Source organism: Canis lupus, chromosome 2 (genome assembly GCF_003254725.2).
Source record: "Canis lupus dingo isolate Sandy chromosome 2, ASM325472v2, whole genome shotgun sequence".
Classification (NCBI taxonomy): Eukaryota; Metazoa; Chordata; class Mammalia; order Carnivora; family Canidae; genus Canis; species Canis lupus.
In genome coordinates, this window is record NC_064244.1 from 9298742 (window position 1) to 9319436 (window position 20695).

At 46.0% G+C, this 20695-nt stretch overlaps 2 protein-coding genes across 8 annotated transcripts; both read right to left on the minus strand.

Annotated features, from left to right (window-relative positions):
- Positions 1-4863: 4863 nt before the first annotated feature.
- Positions 4864-14982, minus strand: BMI1 (BMI1 proto-oncogene, polycomb ring finger). 5 transcript variants are annotated; one of them, XM_025463984.3, is made up of 10 exons: positions 14844-14982; positions 9852-9982; positions 9409-9505; positions 8748-8803; positions 8583-8633; positions 8320-8428; positions 8196-8241; positions 7674-7772; positions 7230-7310; positions 4864-7146 (listed from the first exon to the last, which is right to left on the minus strand). In XM_025463984.3, the coding sequence occupies exons 2-10, from the start codon at positions 9961-9963 to the stop codon at positions 6817-6819; spliced, it is 981 nt and encodes a 326-aa protein (XP_025319769.1). In that variant the 5' UTR covers positions 9964-9982; positions 14844-14982; the 3' UTR covers positions 4864-6816. The 5 variants fall into 5 exon arrangements, with proteins under 5 accessions (XP_025319769.1, XP_025319770.1, XP_025319772.1 ...); XM_025463985.3 differs by lacking the exon at positions 14844-14982 and adding an exon at positions 14300-14435; XM_025463987.3 differs by lacking the exon at positions 14844-14982 and adding an exon at positions 10727-10807.
- Positions 14983-16403: 1421 nt separating this feature from the next.
- COMMD3 (COMM domain containing 3) lies at positions 16404-20374 on the minus strand. 3 transcript variants are annotated; one of them, XM_025463988.3, is made up of 8 exons: positions 20165-20374; positions 18730-18841; positions 18557-18620; positions 18428-18462; positions 17995-18055; positions 17848-17904; positions 17694-17753; positions 16404-16778 (listed from the first exon to the last, which is right to left on the minus strand). In XM_025463988.3, the coding sequence occupies exons 1-8, from the start codon at positions 20301-20303 to the stop codon at positions 16719-16721; spliced, it is 588 nt and encodes a 195-aa protein (XP_025319773.1). In that variant the 5' UTR covers positions 20304-20374; the 3' UTR covers positions 16404-16718. The 3 variants fall into 3 exon arrangements, with proteins under 3 accessions (XP_025319773.1, XP_025319774.1, XP_025319775.1); XM_025463989.3 differs by lacking the exon at positions 18557-18620 and having other exon boundaries at positions 18428-18499; positions 20165-20348; XM_025463990.3 differs by lacking the exons at positions 18428-18462; positions 18557-18620 and having other exon boundaries at positions 20165-20348.
- Positions 20375-20695: the final 321 nt, after the last annotated feature.

Below are 20695 nucleotides of genomic sequence, written 5' to 3' on the forward strand. Positions count from 1 at the left end.
TCGCCGCCTCGGAAGCGTCAAATTACTGGCGCCCTCTGTGCATGCAACATGGCAGCTCCGGCTCGAAGACTGGGTGCATTCGGTCGGCCGCGGAGGCGGGGGCCGCGCGCTCTGCAGGGCGCCCACCAGCTCCTTCACCAGGCGGGGAGCCGGGCCTGCTCGCGCCCCCGACCCGGGGCCGGGCGGAGCCCCGGGCTGCCGCGCGCGCGGACTCGCCTCGCGTTCACCCCGCGGCCCTTTGTTCTGGCGCTAGGCAGGCGCCTCACGCTTCGGGGGCTGTTCAAGGAGACCCTCGAAGACCCGGCCACCCCAGGTGGGACGCCAGGCCTCCCAGCGCCCTGCGCCTCTGTCTAGCGTCCCCGGTCCCCGAAGGGCGCCGGGCCGGGCTGGAAGCGCGAGCGCGGGATCCTAACCCGACCTTCGCGAGGGGCCGCCTCTCGTCGGGTGGGTTCCTTCCCTGGGCGGAGCTCCTCACGCCGAGAGGTGTGAGGCGCGCTACCCGGCAGGGCTGCGGGCCGGCGGGAAGACCACGCCCGTCACGGCCGCAGGGCAGTGGCATTCTCCGCCGGGAGACGCGGAGCGCTGCGGGCTCGCCAGCGCCCCGGTCTCCGAAAAACGGGGAGGCAAACGCCGCGCTGAGGTGTGCGCCGGGCCCCGCGTCGCCTCGCTCCGGCCGCCGTCGCCGCCCGCGAGGAGACGTCCCCGCCCTGGGTCCGGGGCGCGCCGAGCGGCCCACCGGGAGTGGCCGAGGGGGCCGGCGCCCCCGCGGGGGAGGGTTGGGGGACACTTGGCATCTCTAAAAACCGCGGTGGAAGAGTGACACTGCCACGTATACAAGCCAGTTGTGACGTTCAGCACAACGTGCTACTGAAATACCAAAATCCGCCACCAAATGGCGGCTCCTGCAGTCTGCCGCGCTGATAAAGAGGACTCGCCCGGCGTCGCCCATTTTAGGCCGCTTTCACTTCTCCGCCGTTGCCCCGACTCCCCTTCCCGAGCCGTTCCTTTCTCTCCCGGTTTTCGGGGCGCCCGCGGGGGGCCCAGGTCAGGGGAGCGCTCGCGCCCCGGGCACCCGGCGGGCGCAGGCTCTGTCGGGAACCGGCGGCGGCGAGCCAGCGTCTTTCGGAGGCGACATCCCAGCGTCGGGCCGCCGCGCTCTCCCCGGCCGCGGGCGCGAGGGCGCGGGGCGGCGGCCTCCAGTCTCCGGCCTCCCAGGGTCGCCTGGCCCCCAGGCCTGGTTAGGCGTCGCCTTGGGGCCCCACGTGTGGGCCTGTGCCCAGACCGCGAGATTGCTCCCGCGAAGCCACCCCCGCCCTGGGCAGCGTCACCGACTAAGCCCCAGGGGACCCGGGCCCGACCGGAGGACCCTCTCCCACCCGCCTTCCCAGTCACCGCCCTCGAAGCGCGGCCTTCGGGAACCTTCAAGATGGCAGCTTGATGTTTTGTTAGTAACGGAGTTTGCGATCTATCCAATAAAAGCTCCAATTGCAAGGACACCCCTTTCTTGAAGGAGAAAGGGCGTAGCATTCGAAGCGGGAGGAGGAGGGGGTGCAACGCACGGACGAGCGTCGGCGGGCTCGGCGGGCGACGCCGCGGCCTCCCCGGACGTGGGCCGCCTTTCCGCCCGCGCCGAGCTCGAGGCCCGAGGCCGGGTCTCCGCGCCTCCGCCGCGCGGCAGGCTGCGGAGGTCTCGCCCGGTGGGCCAGCCCTCGTCAGGGAGGCGGCCGCCTCGTGAGGCGCGCGCACCCCGCTGTCGCCGCTCCCCACCCCCCCGCCTTGCCACAGGTTCCGACTTTGGAGAAACGTCTTCTTTTTTTCCGCCGCGTCCCCAGCCAGCGGGGCCTGAGAATCTCGCTTTCAAATTTGGCGGGATCCGAATCGGCCGAACCCAGGCCGGCGCGAGGCAAGCGGCGCACGCGCAAAATGGCCTCCCGGCGCCCTGCGGCTCGGCCGGCGCGTAGGGCCTGGCGGAGCCCCCGCGGCGCGCGGTCCCCGGGGTCTGAGCCGCCGCGCCGGCCCCGCGCCGAGGGCCGCTGGCTAGACAACACGGACCGGGAGAATGGCAGCTTCCTCCTCAATGTGTCCTTGTGGGGAAGACTCCCTGACCGGGAAGCCAGCGCGGCGGTGCAAGGGAGGTCATTTCTCCAGGCGGTCGTCCTGTGCCCTTTCCACCGGGCACCAGAGTAGGAGAAGGCTTTGCTTGCTTGCCTTTTTTTTCTTTCATTTTTATTCCTTCCTTCCTTCTTTTTTTTTTTTTTTTTAAGCTGTGGCTCTTGCCACCCTAATCATCCTCGCCCCCGCTTTTTCAAAAAAAATTTTTTTCCTTCCAACTGCGCCGTGCGCTCCCGTCTTCGGCTTGAGTATCGTCTACTCTTGGGGGCATTTATTCCAAACACTGTGGATCCCGGATCCCGGATCCTGGACAGACTCCTCTGTCTCCAGTAACGTCTTTATCTCGGCAGCGTCCCCATGCCTTCCATCTCAGTTTTCGACGCGTTTCCCGGGTGCCCTGGTCCGCAGCCTTCCAGGCTGTTAGCCAACTTAGTGGGGGGGACAGGATGGAGGGCACCAAATCGGCACCGAACCTGAAACCACGTCCTCTGTGCAGTTTGGACTTTGTGATGACTCCAGAATCAGAGCAAGAAGTAGTATTTTTACTGAAATATGGGGGACTCTAAGGGAACGACACCTGCTATTTTTCAAAATTCTCTCTGAGAAGTCTCTGGAGGATAATATTCTTAGGAGTGCAGAAGAATGGGAGTAATTTAACTCGGTGGAAGTTTTATTGAGTGCTTACTATATTTGGAGGGTTAAATGAGATGTCGGGATGAGTTTTCCACATGCGCTTGAACTTCTTCAGGAAACTCACAAGGATCCTAGAAATAGCCTCTTTGCAGTGATGACTGAGTTTTGACGTCGTCGACTTGATGAAGACAGGGCTGGCAGTGAAGTCTTCATGTGAGAACTCTAGAAATTGCACACTAAGAAAAAGAAACTGGTGCAAATAAAGGAAATCCGTTTCAAGAACCAAAAGAAGAAAAAAACGTTAAAAAAAATTAACTGCGGAAACAGGAAACACTCGACTGTGTAAACATTTTCGGAGACTTTCATAATCAAAACTGGGCGATTTTGAGATTTGCAAGGAGATCCACAGGCTCAAGGTATTCGCGGGAGTATTTCCCAAATCCGACTTATTAGGAGGTTCTAATATGTACTACTTTCTCTTTCTTATAAAAGACCTGTCCATCTGAAATCTGTGGTCCCAGTTTAATACAAGGTTTTATTTGGAAGGAGTCAGAATTTTTTAGAGCCATCTTAAAAATAACCACCTGTTGTGCTATTTTATACTTGAAGAAACATCCTCAAGTGAAATGATGCTATCTAACCCAAAAGCCTCATGCTGGAGCTGTCTTCTGTCGTTTCACATCAAGTGTCTTTAAAGTGTTAAATGGGATCATCTTAAATGTAATTGCATCAAGACCTTAGCTTTGGATAGAATGCAAAAAGACTGTATGAGGGAACAACCATAGTATTTCAGGATATGATGTAACCTCCATTTTATAGAAGAACTAGACTAAATCAGAATTCCCAACTATCATTCCAGGGAAAATGAGGGGGAAAAATGTATCTACCAGACCTTTAAAATATAAAGGAAACGGGGGAAAAACCCCACTTCCATCACCTCACGGTTCTGAGACTAGGTCCCATGTACAGATTGTTTCTAAAATTAAGATTCTGTCCCCTCAAAAGATGACCATAAGCTACTTTTAAAAAGCCGAACATCTTCATTTCTTGTTGGCCAGTGGGAAGTAGTATTTCACATGGGTTCTTAGATTTCACAATAAAACTTGATCTAGATAGGCCTATACACAAACTCCAAATATTGGGAAAAGAGTAAGAGGAAAGGATGTAGGAAAGTCGCATTGTACCTCCAGAAATCCTAACGTTTGCACGTATGAATATGGAAACAAAGCAATATGGTTGGTAGGTTAAGTCAACCATAGGGCAGCTTCTTCCCCCCCCCCCCCCCCTCAGTGCAATTAACGGCCGGCAATTTTAAAAGCAAAAAGTACTTGGAAAGTGGTATGCATGTGTAAAGCAAGATAGATCGCTATTTACACAACAGTAACCAGCCTCATTCTCCTTTTGCATTTAAACTGAATCTGTGAAATCAATTTAGGCATTTTCTGTGGAATATTTTTTAAGTACTAACTTTGAGATATATAACCCTAGAATACTTTTCAGAAGCAAAAGCCAAATTTAAAGCCGACTTTTCAGGTACCCTGCCTTTACTGCTAAGAGTTACAAAGTTAGCAACTTTGATATTGGTTATTGTGAAGATTGAAGGTTCTTAAAGTGGTAGCTTAGCAAAAGTTTTAAAACTTAATAGTCACAACTGTGAAAGCTGGTTATGGGAGAATGCAAAACATAATTTTTCTTCTGTTTTATTAAAACACATTTTAGCTGAAATACCCAGTAACGCTTAAGAAATTTTCAAATGGAGTAGGGAAAAAAATCCTTTCAAACAAAATAAATGCATGTTTTCAAGTATGGTAAAACAGTGTTAAGTAAGCCATAAATTTAAGATCTGATTTTTAATAAGTAATTTAAAAAATAAGTCCATCATAAAAAGGTTGAATTGTAAAGTCTTTTAGTTCTTACAACTTGGTTTTGTGTAAGTCAAGTGACAGGTCCACTAGCATTTGAAGTTTTTAGTTTTTGAAAAATATTTTTTCATTCTTTATATACATGACCATCCAAAGTTAAAGTATCATTTGAAACTTCCATTAACTAAGTTTTCTTTCTTAGATAACATCATGAAAAACTTGAGAAGCCTAGAAAAATGAGTTAAATTCACCAAAATTGGCAAACATGGGTAACTTTTACTTCAAAGATTGTAGAGTAAATAAACAGATACATCTTTCAATTGGGCTTTCAAGCAATTATACAACAAAGCATGGACTTCTTAGCAACATCACTATTTAAGACAGCAATGGATTCTCTTTAGTTTTACCTGTTGTAATCCACAGTAGGTTTTCCAAAACTTCCGCACATTGTGCTTTTCATATCAAATTTTTATTAAAGTCTTAGCTATTTTCTAAATGAATATCCTTTTTTTTATTGGATTTTTCCCAATTACAAATGAAATTTAATTTTACATCTATAATTAGAAACAACACTTACAATGGTACTGTACAAATTTAGGTCAAAATAAAAATATATGTATTTTGTGGCTTCATAAAACTTCATTTACTGTATCTTTAAAGAAAGCAGAAATAACAGTAATATATGTAAAAGTAATGATTTAATGACTATAAGCAAGACAAAGCAATAGAATTGTGCTTCTTTTGCAGACTGGGAACAATGAAGTGTTTAGCTACAGTTTTCCCATACAAACATGAAACGATATTCATATAGAATAAACACCCTCACAAATAACTGATGGGTGATGAACACACACCAAGTTCGACCAAAGCAAAACACAAACTGAAAACGATTATGGTTTTTCATATTTTAAATTCAACATGTTCACTCGATTTAAAAATACCTGGAGAAGCTAAAAATAAATTGCTTTTATTTCAAGACATTAGAGAGAGGGTATATGTCATTGTTTATAACTGTAAAAGCAATTCATAAATTTGAAGTAACTGCTAAACCACATGTTAAAATAATTTTAGATAAAATGCCTTCTTCCAGCAATTTTCTGGTTTACTTAAAAATTTGTTTTAGAACTATAGTGATCAATACGCATTTTAAAAACACATTCATTCCATCAAAAGCAACGGGAAATGAAGACACCATTTCCAAAGTCCTTAGTTAAAAGTTTTTCTTTACTACAACAATTAATTTGAAAAGTAAACGTATTACTAGAGAAAAATCAGTATTATGATTTGCCAGTTGCTTCCAAATGAATTTTGATTCCCAAATGAATTGAGATTTAGAGGTCCACATTAAAAATGTTCTATGCTGATAAGGCTCAAACATAGGGTTATCTGCAAAGGTCGAACCAGTTGGGAGAATTTTAACAACCATTTCTGAATGCATGAAACACAATATTTTCTTTATAGTATTTATAAATATATCATACAATACTGTTTCCTGTTATGTCATATACCAATATGGCATTGTACAACAAGCATAATGCCATCTGATTCTTACAAAAGCGAATCATTTAAACAAGTCAGTAAAATAAACGGTAGTACCCGCTTTTAGGCATACAGATTGTAAAACTGAAGTTTACTTTCCTTTGATCGGTTTTGTGTAGCAACAGAGAAGTAAAAATCAAACAGGAATCAAAATGGCTAAATATGCAAGAAGTCATTATTCACAGTGACATGGCTACATAGAATGCAGTATTCTATGCATATTCTTTCTGTTTGTTGAATTTCAAGATAAAAAGCACTTGTTTTCTACAGGTTCACAAAACAGCATAATAACAAGAACAATCAAGGAGAATGTAATGTAGGCGTTAGTTGAGATTAACAAACTATGGCCCAATGTTTATATCCATTGCAGAGTATTTTCAAATCTGAACAATGGTTACAGAAACCATTTCACATCTTCCCTAACACACAGAAAAACATCTTGCCTGCCTTCTCAGAAACCAATTCTTCATAGGAACAATCTTTCTCTTCCATTAACGTCCATATGAGTATCACAACTAGTCCATCTTTTATAGCCAAATTTCATGTCACTACAAAAGAAAGCAAATTGGACGACAGTCACATGTATTAGCATCTCTAAAGCTGTAACGGCATGAAGATATCTATATAAATCAGGGCTTTAAAATTGTTTTTTCCTCAAGAGTCTCAGGTATCAACCAGATGAAGTTGCTGACGACCCATTTACTGACGATTTTCGAGGTCTATTGGCAAAGGAAGATTGGTGGTTACCGCTGGGGCTGCTGCTGGTTCCATTCATAGTGCTGGAGATGTGAGGGAACTGAGGATGAGGAGACTGAACGGGAGTGCTGGGGCTGGGCAGACAGGAAGAGGTTGAGGGAGCGCCTCCTGCGGGGCTGTTGGCCTTGTCACTCCCAGAGTCACTTTCCAGTTCTCCAGCATTTGTCAGTCCATCTCTCTGGTGACTCATCTTCATTCTTTTACAGGTAGGTCGAACTCTGTATTTCAAAGGAAGGGGACCATTCTACAAAGTGAGAAGGAAAAAAATTAGTCCTCTTTCAATACAGTTTACCACGATAATCATCAAGCATCAGCTATAATACTTACCCTTCTCCAAGTATAAATGTAGGCAATATCCATTAGTGTATAGTAATCCTTTAAAGGTTCCTCTTCGTACATGACATCAATCTATTGGAAAATAGTATTTCAGTTACTAAGAACCATGAAGAACAAAGATAAATTGAGATTTTCTTTTTGGTCATCTATATGCAATCCAAAAATGCTTTAAAAAGCATTCTCTTCAAACATCTGGACAAGGAAAGAATCCCTCTTGACACTTTAAATGAGGAAAAATATTTCCTGAAATTACTAAGGAATCTTTTTCATAGCATAAGAAAAAATTCATACTAAACATTTTAAGAGACAGTTCCAATAAACTGCTAATTAAAAAAAAAAAAAAAAGGCTGCTTTTTTTGGGTTCAGAATCCAAAAAGAAAAGTCACTGAATCAAAAAATTTCACATTAAATGCACAAGAACTATAAAGTAGATACCTGGAAAGTATTAGGTATGTCCATTTTACTTCTGAGAAACTTTCTTAGGTGCATCACAGTCATTGCTGCTGGGCAACGTAAATACCTTTTATCATTCACCTAAAAATACATTTAGAAAAGTTATTTTTTAAAATTCCTAACTTTTGGGTAAGAAAAAAATTTCAATTAGAGTGCCTCAATATAACAAAATGTATGAATACCAAAACTGAAATTGACTAAATTCTCTACTATGAGTTTACTATTATAAATAGGAAATAGGCAGATTACTGATAAAATAAGAAAACTTTACATACATCAAGGCATTAAATATTATTTAAAGTACTTTTTAAGAACAGTAATCATATATAAATTCTATCTAGTTACTATCAGATATAAATCATTCTTAAACATCAAATATGATCATTTTCTCCTACTTGACAGCATCATCCAGCCTTAGTTATATTCTAAAGGGCAACATACACCTTCATAAAAATCTAGAATCCAAACAATGTTTCTTCTGTGTTTTTGTGATATGGAACATACCTCCTCCTTAGGTTTTTCCTTGTCTTTGTTTACTTTCCGATCCAATCTAAGAAACATAACTTTATTAGTGGAATAATGTATCTATGAGCAGATTAGCATAAAACACATTTCCTACAGAATTTACCTGTTCTGGTCAAAGAATTCAATGGATAAGCTTATTATCTCATCATCGGTTATAATTCTTTTATCCTCATCTGCAACTTCTCCTCTATCTTCATTAGAGCCATTGGCAGCTATAAAGACATTTTCAAATTTAATTTTAAAGTTAAATAATTAAAATATTACATATATAGGAAGATGGAAGTGGTACTTTAATTCAATTTTAATCAATTAATGAATAAGTTCTCCCTCCAAATAAATTATCTTTTCCCTCTCTAAAGAGTTTACCATCAGCTGAAGGATGAGCTGCATAAAAATCCCTTCTTCTCTTCATTTCATCTAAAGAGGGGAGGGCAAAAACAAAGAAAAGAAAAGAAAAAGACAAACTTTTGTTATAGCAGGTAAAACTGATGAAATACTTTGTAAAAATTCATTTGTAAGCAAGTTACTCACTTTTGAAAAGCCCTGGAACTAATTTGTATACAATATCTTGGAGAGTTTTATCTGACCTGAAAAATAATTAGTAAATTATTAATTAATAGCAAAAACTTAAAATGCTCTTAAGTTATGATAGATTCTTTGTTTTCTTTGTGTTATAGTATTATTTTATTTGATTGTGAGTCTACATCAGCAACATAATAATTACGGGAATAAAAATTCTTTATATAGTAGTAATCTTTTAAGTCAGTAGAATACTTTTATTTTACATTCATTAAGAAATTCTTTGTATTTCACTGCAAAGAACCAGAGAAGTGTGCCTTTCAAGTTATAAAACTAGCTAATATGAAAGAATTAAGAGAAGAAAATGGAAGTACTTTAAACACACTCATTCCAGCCCGTCATAAAGTCAATAAAGCAATGCAGAAATGCAGAACTACTTCAGGTTTTAAAAAAGATGGTTTTAAAAAAAACTCTTAAAATCCACTTGAATAATACCAAATTTTGCAGTTAGTCAAATTAAAATGGGAAGAAATGAAAAGCAACCTCTACAAAACATACACATCAGGTGGGTATTCAACAGTAAGTTTTGTGTGAAAAATAAAACAGCGTAGCCTTTACTAAATTATGCCATTCCAATAACGATTAGAAACAATAATTCTAAACCTTTTCTTACCTAATATTCAGAAGTGGTCTGGTTTTGTGAACTTGGACATCACAGATAGGACAATACTTGCTGGTCTCCAAGTAACGCACAATACATGTTTTACAGACTGGAAGTAGAAAAACAAAGTTTTATAAGTTTAGAAATTAGATATTAAGCATTGAAATTAGTGTCAAAAATGGAGAACCAGTGGTAACAAAATAGTAAATGCCAAAAGGTATTTCCAATTAACTAAGCTAATTCAATTAACATCCTGAGAACACTCATCTGTTGCACACTTATACACTTAAAATATGCATTAACAAAAATTCACCAAATGCAAGAGTAGAAAATGACTCCATCACTTTTGTACCAACATTCTCAAGGATTGCGGGAATTGTTAGTAGTTTCCAAACATCAGAAAGACATGTGAAATATAAATGACACAATAAAAGAGTCTAAAACTATGTACTTACAGGAATGTAGACATTCTATTATGGTTGTGGCATCAATGAAGTACCCTCCACAAAGCACACACATTAGGTGGGGATTTAGCTCAGTGATCTTGATTCTGGTTGTTCGATGCATTTCTGCTTGATAAAATATCCTGCAAGACACAGAAATATTGGCTATCATCCACAGAAAGAGAAACGAGATTATCTCCCAACTTCTAGTAACCCAACACTCTGAAATGCTGAAGAGTTCATAAAACTCGTTTAACACTGTACAGCTGGACTGTCCCAACGTTTTCTACAGAAGGAATTTACTAATCAGATCTGAATCAATTATACTGAAACGACAAAAAAGGATTCAACTAAAGTAACTTCTGGTCCCTCAGGTCATTCCAGGAGGGAGAAGAAAAGGTCTGGGGTGGGGGCTGGGAGCTGAGAGTATTCGGGTCTCTTTCTTCCATTTGTCCTCCTGCCTAGCAGCCCCAGGGCTGCTGCAGACGCCACACAGTCCCCGTAGATATTTACCAACCGCCAGGGCTTGTCCCAGGTCTCCAAATTTACTGTAAAACTTCCTTATGGATCTTCAATCGAAAATCCGGGAGCATGCCCTGGCTTCCCAGGGGTTCCTGTTGTTTTAGGCGGTTCCAGCAACCAGAACCTGGCACGTTTTCACGCGATACAAAGGGAAAACAAATTCTGCCCTATCTGCATCCCTGGCATTTCCGGAGCTGGGTGCTGGGGCCGCAGGAGCACCTCCAGTCGGCCTCGGGCTGGGGCCTGAGCGCGCGGACGCCCGGGGGCCGGGATGCGAGGGGCGGATCCGGCGGCGCCCCGGGCTCCGTCTCGCTCCGGATTCGGAACTCGCCTCTGTCGGGGTTTCCATAGCAACTTACACTTACACTTGGCATCCGGCCACCGCTGCAACTCCGCGCGAAGCCCGGCCGAGCCCGGAGCTCCGGCGGGCGTGCGGGGCGGCGGGGCGGCGGGGCGGCGGCGGCGGGCGCGGGGGAGGGGCCGGCGCGGCGCGGGGGCGGGGCCGGCGCGGGGGCGGGGTGGGGTGCGGGCGGGCGGCGCGGCTCGGGGGTGGGGCAGCCCCACGAGGCCCGCGGCGCTGGGGAGCAGGATCCCGGCCGGCGGCCAGCCTGGGGGGCCCGGAGCTAGCGAGCGCGAAAGGAAAATGCAAACCGCACTCCCGGCCATTTCGGACACTCTTGGGGGCCTCTTTCCAAGTCGACTCGGTGCGAAGAGCTTCTTTCAGATCTTGACTCTATCTCTCCTGTTAGCAATCACTAAGTCAAAAATTTCACGAAGGGATCTTTTGAGAATTGCCAACTGTGCACTTAGCCCGAAACCGTCAGGGCTCAAATTGCAGAGATGTTTATTGAACTGAACCTCTTTAAAGCTTTCTTCTCTAATAAGAAGTTCTCCTGCAGATTAGATGAGCGATAGAAAGTTTTGCTAAGGCTAAAAAGTAAAATCTGTTTTACAAGAAGACAAGGAGGGGGCAAAGCCGTGTGTTTTATTTGAACTATGCTGGAGGCGAGACAAACTACTTTAATCGGTACGTAGTGACAATATGTAAAGAACCATGTGAACAGCCCATTCCCAACGCTAAATCAACACCTTGTCAACCCAGAGCAACGATAGGAGACAAAAACAAATGTCATTTTCTCAACCTAACCTCCATTCACATCCCCACACGATGGAATAATATTCCCAATAGATACCATATAATATAGAAAAGTCACGGTGGGGAACTGTCAGCAAGAATACACCAGCGGACAATCAAGGGAAGTCAATTATTTCGTGTAGTACTCTTGAAAAATATATTTCTTACCCCCACTTCATTCATTTCAGAACCTAAAATAGGACCAAGCTTCTAGACCAGACTGAAGTATGAAGTACATTCTCAAAGCCGCTTTGAATAGACATCTAGGAACCTGTGAAACCTGAAGATGCATCTGAGGTTTTTAATTCTTAGGGAATTTTAATGCAGAAGAAGGAAATATCAATCAACATACCTCAATGGCTCAAACTAACCGCTTTAGAGTACTAGAGAACGGCAAAAACAAAACAAAGTCTCTTTTATGAAAGTGATCACAGTGGCAACTGGCAACTTCAACCAGAAAACTTCAAATGTGATTCTTCAGTTACCTTTGGATTACTTGTTTACAAGACTATTGTCAACATATTGTTAAAATAAAACTAAGTGGAGTTGCAGAGGAGTTGTGGGTGGAGCACTGTCTCTAAAAAGTAGCAGTATTTAAATCCACTGTGGTTGATTAAAGACAAAACGTTAATTCTTAAAGAAAACTCTCCTTGTGAAACCACAGGACCTTTCCTAGAAAGATAGCAAGGTGGTACTTATGTCTCCTTGTGAAAGCGTATCACACTAAAGCCACCGCACATGAAGTTTAGGAAGGGACTTCAGTAAGAATAGCTGCCTTTCTTACTCTACAGAAAACACCAAATACTAAAACACAGGTCAAACCTCAGTGGAAGGTAGTCTACTGGTTGGCTTTTAACATTTAAGTCACAGGTACTAGTCTTTCAAATTCATCTTAAGTCTTAATTCACACAACTCTTCAACCTCAGTTCTGAAGAATTTGGCCACAGTCCTATTACCATTTATAATGCTGGTAAACATCACTATCATATCACCTTGTTACTTACATAAAAATCAGTTATTTACCTTTTTGTACCACTTGAAAGTCCTGGCAACCTAAGGATGACTTCCAAAACGTTTGACATGCTTGATAGATTTAAGAAACAATCTCTTCTTGCACCTTACAAATGAAAGCCTTCCAGGTTCCAACATAGAAACTGCCAGGTAGGCAAGTAAAACAGCACCAAACGTACCATAGTAAAAATACTCAATAGTTAAAACTTGTCATTATAATCTACTCGGGGCTGTCAGTTTAGTTGGGAGGCCTAACACCAGTACTGTCAAAATGAAGCAAAACAGAAGAAAGTTCTTATGTTAACAATCAGCTTGACTACTGCAATCTAAGAAATGCAAATGAGCTCTGTAACCCCAATTGGGGTTCACAGCCCCAGTAGAAGTATGGGCAAAGTTTGGGTTAACTTGACTCCTAGGGAGAATTTAGCCTAGTTGGGTACCTTAATGCACATCCCAGAACTTGGTGGTAGAGTACTAATGGATTTATCAAGTACAATTAAATGCTCAATTTTCTTACAAAAGCATACATGTGTACACACACGCATACACAGTTGGGATTTACACAGCTTGGATTTAAAGATACTAGGCATATAATTACTAGGCATATAATTTGCACAGATAGGCTATTTCAAACCCCTCTGCCCTTTGGGGCAAATGAATGGGAATGAACTCAAATATTAAGAAGTTTGTAAATCTGCTCACAAGATCAATCTCTAAGGGGTTCTGCTCAATCTACTTAAAATAAAATTCAAATGTTAACATAGTCACATAAGTTAGTATATACTGTCAACAATCTGCATCCTTAACTTCCAACTCTTTTTTTTGCAGCTTGTGATGTGTTTTCAGAACTTGGGGGTTACGGTTCCTATAAAATAGACGTTAAAGTACTCATAACATTCTAGGTTACCACCAACCTACACTTGGATAAATATGCCCAGAATTTTGCCTACTTTAAAAGAAAAGGGGTTAAATGCATGCTTCTCTTTCAAATATTGGACCGTGACCACTAAGCCCACTAAATCCTTTTATTGCAATTGGGAATGATCAAAGTCTCTCTCCTTGTTTACTTCCAATCATTAACTGTAAATTTCTGGGGGAAAAGATCATGCTATATCGCTGTCAAACCCAAAAGACTGTGTAAACCCATGCAGTCAACTTTTTAGAGCTCCTTTTCCAAAGCATCTCTTCACCACATGACCTATGCTGACATTTAGCAAAACCTATAAAACGTAGTGGGCTTAAGTCATGGTTCTAAGTGCATCCCATAGTAGAGGTGGAGAGAAAAACTGCAGCCACCGAGGAGGAAAAACAGAAGAGAAAAAGAATGGGGGGGAAGAAAGGGGAAACCTCTTGCAGGAGTGACGTCCAGTCACCACCATCACTCCAAAAAAAGCTCCAAATTTGAAATGCCCACTTCCCAGTGCGCACGTCCCAAGCCATGTTTGGAGAAGTTACCTAAGACTCCCAACAAAGAACACCTTGAAAACTTTACCACTTTAAAGACAAATGCAGGAGACCTTGGAAACAACTGGGAACCGCCATCTTACAAGCCATCCAATTTCACACAAGTGTCCCTCCAACTTAAGTTAATAACATTTTTGTCTGGGCTCTTTCCAGTTTAACATCCACCTTGGCGGCATCGCTGCCCCCCACGTAACCCGTCCCTATAAAATGAGGGCGTTCTCTGGACGTTTAAACCCCTCAAAAGCCTTTTCTTCGGGAGAAGAGGGAAGCCACTTGACCCGAGCAGCTCCCGATTTCAGGAACCCGTCCCCGTTTCATCAAAATCTACCTCTCAACAAAGGGCGCCGTGGCGGGGCGAGCCGCGGAGGCTGGAAATAGAAGAGTTCTTCTCGGGGGCCATGTGCGTCGCGAGGGTGTAGAGGGGCGCTCGGGGGAGAAAGGAACTAAAACGTGGGGCCGCGCGCGGCGCGTCCGGGGCTGAGCGGGCGGCGGCTGGAGCGGCGCCGAGCCCGGCTGGCGGCGGCGGCGGCGGCGGCGGCGGCGGCGGCGGCGGCGGCGCGGCGCGGGCTGCGGGTCGGTCCCGGCGCCGCGGGAGTCGGCGGGCGGCGGCGGGCGCGCGCGCGGGGGCGCGGGCGGCGCGCGGGGCCGGGCGGCGCGCGGGGCCGGGCGGCGGGCGGCGGCGGCGGCGGCGGCGGCGGCGGGCGGCGGCGGGCGGCGGCGCGGGGCTCGGCGCCCACGCTGTCAGCGCCCTCCCGGCCGGCGCGGGAGAGGCGCGGGGGGGCCGCTCCCCGTCCACCCGCGGCCGGCCCGGGCCCCGAGCGGCCCCCGCCGCCCCCCAGCCCCGTCCCGGAGGCGCCTCGCCTCCTACGTACCCGGAAAAAGCAGCCGGCGAGAGGCGATCGAAGCGGGCGGAAAAGACAATGAAAGTTAAAAGTCGTTCAGCAGAAAATGAATGTGAGCCAAGCGGCCATCTTGAAGCGAGCTGCAGACGCCGCTGTCAATGGGCAACGAGCGCAGCCGAGAGGAGCCGCGGCCGCCGCGCTCGGCTCATGCTGCCTCCCGAGCCCGGCCTCCTCCTCCTCCTCCGCCTCGGCCTCCTCCTCCTCCGCCTCGGCCTCCTCCTCCTCCTCCTCCTCCTCCTCGGCCTCCAACGCCTCCTCCTCCTGGGCCTCCTCCTCCTCCTCCTCCTCCTCGGCCGCTGCCGCCTCCTCCCGCTCCGCACTCGGGGGAGGGAGCGCGCGGAGGGGGCGCGATCAGTATTATTCTGCGGGGCTGGGAGGTGTTTCTAATCCGGATCGGGGCTCCCTCGCCAACATCCCCATTGTCTCGCCCCGATCTCTGCCTTTAATACTACGATTATTATTTCATAGTTGCCGTGGGGGGGGGAGGAGGGCGAGTGGGGGGCGCCGTGTGTGTGCGTGCGGAGAGGCGGGGGGAGGGGAGGAAGGATGAGGAGGGGGGAGGGGAGGGTGGAAAAAAATGCACCGCTGAAGGCAGAGTGGAAACTGACACCGGCTCCAAAATGGCTCAGAGTCCGCCCGCCCCCTCCCCCCGCCGCCCCCCCACCGGGTCACGTGCTCCCCTCATTCCTTAAGGGCGGCCTGGGAATTAGTGTCGGTGTAGTCGGGCCCGCGGCCGCCCCCTCCCCTCCGAGCAGCGCGACCCGGCCCCCTCCCCCCTCGCTCTGCGCGGCGGCGGCGGCGGCGGCGGCGGCGGCGGCGCTGGCGCGGCTGCGGAGACATTTCTCCACAGCGCCACACGCGCCACCCTGCTCTCGGCGCGGGCATCGCTCCGGCCCCGCACACAGCTCAGCCCACCCCGCCCCCCGTTATTTCTTTCTTTCCGCCGCCCGCCTCCGCCCGCGGCGCACACGTCCACTGGCTCCCGCCAAGGAGAGCGCCCGGCCACCGCCCCCGCCTCGGCCCCGCCAGCCCCGCGGGCTGCGGCCCAGGCTCCGGCGCCGCGGCGCGGAACCTGCGCCCGAGTTGGGCTCGCGGAAACAACAGCGCCCGCCCCTGTTTTCCCGCGGCCGCGCCAGCCCCCTTCCCCGCCCGCTGGCCGCCGAGGCGGGGCGCGCGCGGGCAGGGCTCCCTCCGGGCAGGGGCTCCGCGCGGGGGCTGGCCGGGCCGGGCCTCGGGAGCCCCGCGGGCGAGGGTCCTGCTGCGGGCGAGCCCCCGCCCCCGCCCCCGCCCCCCCCATCCCCCGGCGCAGGTAACGGGACCGGCCGGCGCCCGCCGCGGGGCGGCCACGTCCGCTCCCCAAGTCCCGGGGCTGGGGTCTTCAACGAGCCCCGGGGATCGCATCCTTTCCCACTGTGTTTAACTTTCATCCCAAGAGAGCAGGCGATCGTTAAAAGTTAACGCTAATCGCATGTATGTCTTCAAAGTAATAATTAACACACGAACTCAAATCCAAACAAACTCTCACCACTCTTTTTGTGGGAACAACTTATTTATTCAGAATGTAATACTGTCTACTTCCTTTTGTAAGACTTGAAAAAGACCAAAATGGGATCAATGTACAGTTTATACTAAAGACGTCTGAAATACTCAGGCAGAATTTCCCTCAACTCTTTTACAAGTGTAAAAAAATAAAGTGTCAAAACTGATGAGCGGCATAAATCCAAAAGGGAAATATTTTTTCTACTCAAGAGGAGGACATCCAGCTCTCAACAAACGGTGGTTCGGCCGACGACAAGGCGTTCCTGATCTTCCTCTAGACCCGGACGGATCGTTAACTTCCCCAAGTTACAACTGAGTTGCTCTTTCCAGACTTTTCGAAGCATCTTTAAGTTTCCCCACTAAGTCCTAAAAGATGTTTATAATGCCACGTTTTTAGGATAAAACACAAGACAGAAGTATCCAAGTTTGAGAAAGGTGCAAGAAAAAAGTCGGGGCGCTTTCTAAACGAGTTTAAAATTCTCGAGGATTTCAGTCTTTGACAAACCACTATCGATCAAAAGATTTCCTCTAAAATATTTCTTTTTCAAGTGGACTACTTGCCCTCAGATTTGAAATATGATTTCCAACCGAATCCTCTTAATAGGCAAGGTACGTCAAAACTAAACTTCTCAAGTTATCTAACAAAAATAATGCTGTATCCACACTTTCTGAAAGTTTAGTTTGATCAATGGTTACATTAAAACAACTCCACAGGAGATGCCTTTTGACAAATTCAAAATTCATCAAAATTTCAAGTAATGGTCTTCATTTTTTTTAAGTGGTAAGAAATAAATTCGTTATCATGTCCACTAATCAATGTAGTTTTGAATTTTTCTAGTCTTACACTGGCAATATAGTTTTAGAATTTATGTATACTTCCTCCTTTTTAAAAAGTCACTTAAAAATGTTTGAAAACCCTGTTTGAAAGTTTAATTCAACTTCCGAAAGCAAAGAAGATATTTTCAAAGACATGTTCTTGATTTTGCTCTGTCCTATTGGAGCAAACTAATCACAAATAGAAGGAAGTTACACTCAGTACTACAATTCAGAAATCTGTCTTAATCAGAGGGAACAGCAAATACAAAACCAATTCTTTGTAACATCTTAAGTTCAAAAGTGAAGCCTACTTTAAAATACTGCTTTTGAAGCGTTTTCCCATTAAATCCTTCACTATCTACCGGCAGATGGTTAGATAATTTTTCTTTTGAACTTTCCATGAGCATATTTCTCAATTAAACATCTATAAACAGATAGGTATATTCACAGATCCTAATACTGTACCTGTAATTGTTCCATGTTGCAACTAAAACTAATCTCTGGGTGGGATCGGGAATCAGTGTTCTAGGGAAGAGAAAAAAATGCTGTTTATGTAAATCAAGGACTTTTAAAATTTCATTTCACATTTAAATTTTAGACAAGGCTTATCTGTAAATACCTCTACATTTAAGGTCACCAAATATGCAGGTCTGTACATCTTATGAAGTTGATTGGTCTAAAACAACACAATACATAAATTCAGTTTTTAACTCTATTTTTTTTAAGTTCCCTAAATCCCCCTAGAGAACAGTTCATTAAACTTTACCTTTATCTGATATTCCAAACGCCAAGAAACATCAGTTATATGTGGAAGAGATCTGCCTATACTAAAAAATACAATGATAATTTTGTACATAATATCTACATAGAAACTTTCAGTGTTTATTTCTACCAAGAATGGTGTCTACCTCCTCCCCCCCACCGCCACATACATACACAATTTCAATTTACTCTGAATTTAAAACATTGTTAAACTTTATTTTCAAGTTCTGAAGAATAAAAGAGCATTTTAAAAATCATCTCAATAAACTTTATCTTTAAAAACATTAGCTTAACTTCAATCGTTTCACTTGCCCTTTGGCCCCTTTTCTTTTGGTCAAGATCCCTGTCTTTTTGCCCTGTTTTGTTTCACACCAGCACTCTCCATTCATACCTGCAAGTGAAAAGTGGCTCAGCTTGACACCTTAGACAGTACCTACCTTCCCAGTAGGATTTCTAGGGTATTCTTATTATTCTGGAGGGGAGGGGGGGGAGAAAGAAAGAAAACACATCTTTGCAAAGAGAAGAAAAATAGTAATTGTTAATTTAAAAAACTTTAAATAAGTAACCTGATATTCCGTGCAAAACAGTTCTATTCGCTCTCTATCAAATTTACAGTCTTCTAGATAAGTGCTAAAGGAGGGGGGAAAAAAGTCAAAGTTTAGTGTCCATTTTAAAAACTGAAATTGGAATCTTAAAGGTAGTATTTGAAAACAAATGGATATTTAAATAAATCCTGTACCTTAGAGTTGATTTGTCAGCTCTTTGCTTTCCCGCCTCTAGTATGTAGGTTGCAGCTGCTGTGTGACAATGTTTTAAAACCACAGGATCGATATGTTTCAAGTCTGGGTGATCTAAAATAAATTAATTGCTAGTGATGCCTGTGACAGGAAATTCCTTATAGTCATGTTTCTAAATTGAGTATTTTGATTTGGGCAAAAATCCCCTTAAACAAGAACACAAAAAAGAACTCAACTATAAGGACTGGCAATTATAAGTAAATGAGATGAACAACAAGGTCAATGGAAAACAATAAAGAGCATACATCAGTAATTCTGCTGTTACCAGTCTCAATTACCTTCTTTTATTTTGCCTTAATTTGTTTTTTTTTTTTTTTAAACATTGTAGCCCCAAAGAAAAAAAGAAACCACACAGTTGGTCCTTACAATGCTGGATGCAGTAAATTCAGAGGAAAAATAAGATAAATATTTTACATGGTGTAAATTTAAGAATGAATAAACTTTCCCTCTAAAGATCGATTACTTTTAGAATAACTGGCTCCAAAGACATGAATATATGAAGGGCGGGGCACGAGTTCAGAATATGTAATACAATTTTCAAAATATTTTCAGATTTTGACAGCTATCCTTTTTTTGAGATTAACCCAGGTGGTGGTTACTATTTTCGTTTGAAGAACTTCCACTTTCATACTTTTTTGTAAGGTGTTATAGATCATGAAACTACAGAAAAAACAAAATTTGAATTGTTGGGATATTTATATTTAAGAAAATGATCTAAAAGCGATCTGTCTTAAAGTATGCCTTCAATCCATACTGACACACGGCACTCCGCAATCACTGACCGGACCATTTAAAAGAGACTTGCCTCCTGGTAACTGATGCGGAACAAAACATTCTGCACCATATTTTAAGGTTCTAGGCGTGGAACCTGTGCAAAACATATCTAACCAGAGTGTTGGAGTGATCACAGGAACTGGAGGTATTTTCGAAGTTGGGAAATGTCAACACTTGGTGACCTGGTAATTGCTTTGGAAACAGACTCTTGCAAACCTTTGCCAGCCTCGCACTGAACGCTTGAATTGCAGGGAGCTACCCTGACGGAGTCCAAGTGTCAACCAGCCTCTGCCTCCGACCAGGCTGAAAACCTTGGATGTTTAGGCCACAAACAAGACTTTAACACGGGCTTTACAAAGGAACAAAGAGACTGGGAGGAGAAATCGGAGCAGAAACAAGTGGCAGGCTATGTGCAGGTGCCAACCGGGGCCAGAACAATGGTCAGGGGCCGCTCCGGGCTCACAGCCCCACACTCCGTCCGGAGCGAAGGGCAAAGCCGGGAGACTTCCTCTTCCCGGGGTTTTCCCCTCTCGCTCGGTCTCGCTCCTCTTCTCGGAGCGCCCCTCCACCCAGGCCGATCTAGCTCAGAGCCGAGCGGCTTACCTAACACGGCCTCGTCCGCCTGGGCGTCCAGCAGGCTCTGGAAAGCCGCCCGGAGGAGAAGCGTGAAGGCGTTGGAGTCGAAGGAGCCAGGATCGGCCAGCATCTGGAAGCCTTTCTGCACATACTCCGAGAGCTCCATTGTGAGCGCGCCGTGACCTTCGACACGCGCACCACGTGACACGCGCCGCGCGCTCAGCTGATGCGGCCGCGCGCGCACGCGGCTCGGGGCGGCGGCGCGGGCTGCGGGCCTCCCAGCCCGGGGCCTCCCCGCCGGCCTCCCGGCTCGCGCCTCGGCCAGCGCGCCCAGCCGCCCGCCGTCCACCGCCCGCCGCCCCCGAGCTCCCCGGCGCCGCGGCTTCCGTCCAGCCCTTCCTGCGGCGCCCCAGCGAGAGGCGCGGCCCCGGGGGCTTTGTGGACGCGCTCGGCGCTTTCTCCTCCACCCGGGGCTCACCTAGGTCTGTCACCGGCTCCTGCGCGGCTCCGCCGCCGCGTTCCTTGAAAGACCCCCGGGCGGGGGCGGGGGCGGGGGCG

What these genes read in the sequence shown, in the direction of transcription:
- COMMD3 (XM_025463988.3), bottom strand. Translation starts at nt 20,303, where the DNA reads ATGGAGCTCTCGGAGTATGTGCAGAAAGGCTTCCAGATGCTGGCCGAT. An exon ending in CTAGAAATCCTACTGGGAAG is followed by an intron (nt 18,056 to 18,427) that starts GTAGGTACTGTC and finishes TGTATTTTTTAG; the next exon opens with TATAGGCAGATCTCTTCCAC. An exon ending in GTTTGGAATATCAGATAAAG is followed by an intron (nt 17,905 to 17,994) that starts GTAAAGTTTAAT and finishes GTGTTGTTTTAG; the next exon opens with ACCAATCAACTTCATAAGAT.
- BMI1 (XM_025463984.3), bottom strand. Translation starts at nt 9,963, where the DNA reads ATGCATCGAACAACCAGAATCAAGATCACTGAGCTAAATCCCCACCTA. An exon ending in AGTTCCAGGGCTTTTCAAAA is followed by an intron (nt 8,634 to 8,747) that starts GTGAGTAACTTG and finishes TCCCCTCTTTAG; the next exon opens with ATGAAATGAAGAGAAGAAGG. An exon ending in ACATACCTAATACTTTCCAG is followed by an intron (nt 7,311 to 7,673) that starts GTATCTACTTTA and finishes ATTTTCCAATAG; the next exon opens with ATTGATGTCATGTACGAAGA.